At 38.4% G+C, this 5,598-nt stretch overlaps 1 protein-coding gene across 1 annotated transcript; it reads right to left on the reverse strand.

Moving 5' to 3' along the window:
• Window positions 1-1,258: 1,258 nt before the first annotated feature.
• LOC139634031 (E3 ubiquitin-protein ligase TRIM39) lies at window positions 1,259-5,598 on the reverse strand. Its single transcript, XM_071500254.1, has one exon. The coding sequence runs from the start codon at window positions 3,689-3,691 to the stop codon at window positions 2,030-2,032; it is 1,662 nt and encodes a 553-aa protein (XP_071356355.1). The 5' UTR covers window positions 3,692-5,598; the 3' UTR covers window positions 1,259-2,029.

Raw genomic sequence — 5,598 nt, forward strand, 5'->3', positions numbered from 1 at the left:
TTTTTATGACATATGTGCTTTCCAAAATAGCTACAAATCACTGTTTATGACTATATTGTCTTAGTTGAAGAAATAACTACTTGGTTAAGGTTAGAGAACAATTCTTGTTAAAGGAAACCAATGCTGATTGTTGGCTGGAAACACACAGTCTCTTGTGTGATGTTTCAAACTGCCCCAACCTTTTTCATCTGCGGATTTTGTGACTCTATTATGACGTCACAATATTTCCTCCTTTGCTCAGGACACACAAGAGCTTCTGGAGGTCTTAGTCATCTGAACGTGAACATGTTTTGGGATATTTGCTGAAATTACTAATGCTGTTGATTTTCTTGGGAGGGCAGACAGTCTTATGGCTTGTTCTCTTCAATTTCTTAGAGGAAATCTTTTTTTTTTTTTTTTCACAACTTACAGTGTTGCTAAATCTCATCTTCCTCCAGCAACTTTTTTATGCCCTAAGCTGTTTATACATGACTTTATGTGACTTTAGTATCTTTCAAATATAGGGCAACATGTTTGTTTCTGTTTAAATTTGACTTTGTTCCAGACAGACAGACAAAGAGTTAAGTCTGGCTGCAGGCTGTTCCTCACACAAAGGTCAAAGGGGTCGCAAGAGCTTTCATGTTAGTGTCCAAATTTTACTGACAGGCAGCAGGGATCGGACAGAGAAGAGTTTTTTGTATTACCACACATACAAAATCTGTATATATGTACATTTTGTTTGTAATATTTGCTATATTTCATTTAAACACATCAGTGCAGAAAAGTGAAAAAAAAAAAGTCTGCAGGGGGGTAATTTATGAATCAGTAGGATGTGGTAATGGCAGATAGATGACATGAGATGACATGGATGATAGAACAATAGAGGTTTTACCGTTTGAATAAATTGCAACTGACAAGTGTAATTTATTTTTTTTTCTACTTGCATTTATCAAGCTATTTCAGACGCAATTTAGATCCCAATGAAGTCCATTCTCCCAAAGCAGACACACACATACACACATGTATTGGCATCATACATCTTCATTAGTGTCCAATCGTATCTCTGTTTTTCTCCCACTTTGTGGTTCTAGTTTCTTTGTTTCTCCCTCATGAATGTTAAATTCTCTGAGTATTAACACTGTCATATTTAGGCATAATGACTGAGAGACGCTCAGAGGATTGTTTAGTCAAATTTCCAGTTAATCATAGATATGCTTGCTTAACCTCATACAGGAAACATTCTTGAGAGAGTGAGAAAGAGAGAGGCATGGATGACAAATATGACTCTATTTCCATTTTATTGCAATGAGTAAAATTTATGGCAACAATTTTTCCTGAGTGATGCTGAGTATGAGCGCAGATAGCTCAGGCTCAAAACCATACATGATCTCTGTACATACAACCTTTAAAATGATCTGCTAAGATGACAATTTTTTTTTTTTTTTTCACATTCTTTGACAAAAATCTTTTCACTTCTAAAGGAAAGGGTGTTGTAATTGTTTTATAAGGTGCCGGAGGTGAAGGTAAAACTACATAAATGAGGGTTTTCTCAATTTCTTTCCTGAAAAGTTTATATTTCTTAAGAAATAAATGTGCTTCTTCCTTTACCCATAGCCGTCAATTCCCATTTTGACATTTAAACTGAATACTTCTCCACAGAGAAATCAATAATCCAGTCAAAACATTTATAATAATACTTCAAAACACACAGAAATACCTTAGAGCTCAAATAAGTCAAAACACTTGATTAATAGATATGTTACTGTCATAATGTTATACTAGATAATTATGTGAATTATGTACACAAGAATTATTGATGATGTGTAATGTTTAGTTGGTATTTGTAATTAGTTTTTTTTTTTAAAGCCAAAAACCCAGCATTTTGTGTTTTGGGTAATTGAAAGTTGCAAGTTAACACTGTCTGAGAATGGCCAACAATGGCCTTTGGCAAGTCAGCTGCTACTTCGATCTCAAGGACTTATCACTCAAGGATGTCCACAGAGTTTTAACATTTGTTATCTTAAATCACACTGAGCCGTTTTGTGGAAAATCAAATGGTTACATTCCCAGTGTGAGGAACAGGAGTAATGATCAGGGGAGCAGAGTTTTTACCACCATCATAAAAGCAGGGATTTAAGCATGGGTACAGTTTCTCAGTGAAGGAGCAGCCAGTAAAGGAGTAGATAAGAGCAATATCATCAGTGTCATAAAAGGAAACCAGACCCTCCTCATGATCCACAAACACCCCCACGTTTTTGGGCTTTGACTTAAGAGAGAGAGAAACTGGTGGATCACCAGACACCTTGTACTCATTATCCTTCAAACATAACTGCCAGTAACCATTCTGAGGACTCATTGGCATGTCTGTCTTCCTGTTCACTGACTGTCTGGCCACTCCTAAACCCCACTGATTCTTCTCATTAACGTGAACCTCAAAGTAAAATCTCCCTGAAGAGTAACCCTGCCTTCCAAGGACATTACCCCTCATAGAAAATCTCTCTGGATTGTCTGGAAGATTTCTCCATTCATCTGTACACCTTACTTGTTTTTCATCATTAGACAGGACAAGGACACAATGTGCTGTATTAGGATTAAGTGTCACGTTCACGGCATACTGCTGGACCTTCCTCAGCTCAGCCTCATACAACTTTTGTCTCTCCTTACTGAGGGCCTCAGTCTTTAGCCATTCATAATTCATCTCCATAGCTTTCCTCACAGTCCCTTCATATATTGGTGGAGGTATGTTGACCTTTGACCAGTCTTTGTTGGGTAAAGAAGCACTCAGGAATGGAAAAGTTTGGAGGAAGTCGAGATCATCTTCAGAGTGTGAGAGCTGCTCCAGCTCAGATCTTCTCTTCATCAGCTGAAGGATTTCCTGTTCCAGCTCTATGATGAAACCTTGAGCCTGTCCCTGTGTTATTCTCTTTTTCTCTTCAACTGTCTCAGTTATCTCCTTCAGCCCTCTTTCCAGAAAATACCTCAAAATGTTGTAGATCTGAACACCAGCTGCTGTCTCTCTGTCTGCATCTTTATCACTAAGTGCCACTGAATGTTTGATATCCTGGATCTTTAGCTGTCTCTTCTGGATCATGTCCTGAATTTCAGTTTTTGACTTCGCCAACTCAGCCGTCTTTCCTTCACTTTCTTCTTTCAGACGAACAACAGTGTGTACCTTATGTTCAAAAACTGTGCAGAGCATGCAGACACACATCTGATCGTTCTTGCAGAACAGTTCCAGAGGTTTGTTGTGTTTCTTACACATCCTGCCTTCCAGGTTCTTAACAGGGTTGATCAGCTGATGTTTTCGTAGGGCCGATGCTGTCAGATGAGGCTCCAGGTGCCTCTCACAGTAGGAAGCCAGACAAACCAGGCAGGACTTTAGGGCCCTGAGTTTGATTCCAGCACAGATGTCGCAGGGAATATGTGGTTTGGCACACTGTTGCTCTGAGCTGCTTCTGTCCGTCCTTTTAGCTGATAGTCTGAAGTGAGATGTCATCTCAGAGATGAAGGTATTGACTTGCAGCTCAGGTCTTTTGTGCAACAGTTTTTTACACATGGGACACTTGTGCTGGCCATCGTTTTCCCAGTGCTGAGTGATGCAGCTTTTGCAGAAGTTGTGTCCACATGTTGTGGTTACTGGATCAGTGAACACATCAAGACAAATGGGGCATAGAAACTGATCTTCAGTCAACACACAACTAGCAGCAGCCATGTGTACAAGCTGAGAACAAAAGTGTCAAAAAGCAAAATTGAAATTATTTGTTTAAAAATATTAAATTTTCTTTTAATATTAGGAAATATACTTAAGAAATATGTAATTCTTTTTATTTGAAATCTTAAATCCATAAGAGAAGTTTCAGTATAAAATTGAATGAGGGCTAGCTGAATAGAGCAAAGAGAAACAAAACAATACTATTGTCCACCATCATGGACATTTGTCTATGACTAGACCTTTAGAAAATGTAACATTAAGACACAGAACACTAGAAACAACAAAAACAACATACAGGTATTACTGATATGCAGTTAATATCACCAGCTGTACTCACCAGTGTTGTTGAGAGAGTCCTGATGAACCCAGTTTAATTTTTGCTTAGACAGAAACAGAGAGTCATCTCAGCTCTTGTCAAAATGCATCCTTACGTTTCTACATATTCTCTCTGTTGCTCCACCTCCTACTGTAGCTATGAAGGTGAGGCTTTATTGCTTTTCAGGTTGGGACATTAAGATAATTACAGACTTGTGGTACGAGATGAATGTAATCAAGAGAAAAGCATTTAAGGCAGGAATGGGCACCCTGTAGTTATTGGAGATTTTTGACTTGTTATTTATTTGTTTTATTTTTTTCTCTCTGCAATGTAAAGTCTATACCAGCTGCCAGTACATCATTATCTGTTTTGATAGCTTGTTGTATTTTTTGTTTGTCATGTTTAGTGCTCCTGTGGTACATTTTGTACAATATATTATGATGTTTGCATGGGACCCCATTCAAACACAGCCTTTGCTATTTTACATGGACTGATTTGCACATTTTCTTGGTTGACTATATTGTCAGTGTCATCAGCCAGTTCAGGCATGTTGTGCAAGAATAAATCCACTTTAACACATTACTTTAGGCTTTCACTGTGTATTGGAAAAACGACAGAGAGGGGAAAATCCTCACCCACACTGACAGTAAAGAGTAGTATGCAATCACAAGACATGTTGATGTACCAGTTAGTGATAACCGTAACTTTCACGTCAGCTCACTGGAAGAGCAGGTTAATGAAGCTTTTCGGGAAGTTTCCCACTCTCCTGTGTGTATATGGAGAAAATATGAGGAACATATTAAATATAGTACTGCAGTACAACAACAACACAAGCTGGAGCCTCAGTAATTACTGTAGAGTCTGACAATCTGAGCTGTTTGAGCTTCACAAATGAATTGCTGTGCAAAATGGTTGAAGTATGTTGAATGTTATGCTTCACTTTCTTATGAAAAGAAGGCTCTCCTTAGTGTTATTAATATTTTTCTTTGGATCCTCACTATGACTTTAACTTGACTTCTGCATTGGTTGTGTGCATCCTCAGAAATGAATGCCACCAGTCGACAGGAAAACCCATCTTAACTATCTGACAGCAGCAGACTTACCTGCATTTTCAATTATGCTCTGCTCAGAAATACTAAACACCCAGTCAGGTATATTCAGGCAGCTGTTGAATGTAGTTCAGTCACCAAAAAGCTATCCTGTAAGGTCAAGGATATACCCCTTAAATGACTCGTCTTTCTTGTTTTATTTTGAAGTAACGTCCTTGTATGTCTTTTGGTTGTTTCACTTTCTCTCTTTGATTTTTCCTGCTCAGGTAATTATCTACCCTGACCTGATGGGCCACCTGATCCTGATTACCATTGCTTCCTTTGTCTGTTTAAGTTTCTGTCTTCCCTTTTGTTCTGCTATAATTACCTGTTCTGAGTGGTGTGCTCATGTTTCCCAGCAATAGCTGCAATTGTATTTCCTGTTTCTGTTTCTGCATAGTCTGTATGTTTTGGACATTCTGTATTAATAAAGCACCTTCACTGCACCTACCTTCCTTTTTGTATGCCTGCATTTGGGTCCAGAAATCCTTGAACTGAGGGCC

This window comes from Trachinotus anak, unplaced genomic scaffold (assembly GCF_046630095.1).
Source record: "Trachinotus anak isolate AG129_WGS33_773 ecotype Australia unplaced genomic scaffold, CSIRO_AGI_Tana_v1 ptg000016l, whole genome shotgun sequence".
Taxonomy (NCBI): domain Eukaryota; kingdom Metazoa; phylum Chordata; class Actinopteri; order Carangiformes; family Carangidae; genus Trachinotus; species Trachinotus anak.

What these genes read in the sequence shown, in the direction of transcription:
- LOC139634031 (XM_071500254.1), bottom strand. Translation starts at nt 3,691, where the DNA reads ATGGCTGCTGCTAGTTGTGTGTTGACTGAAGATCAGTTTCTATGCCCC.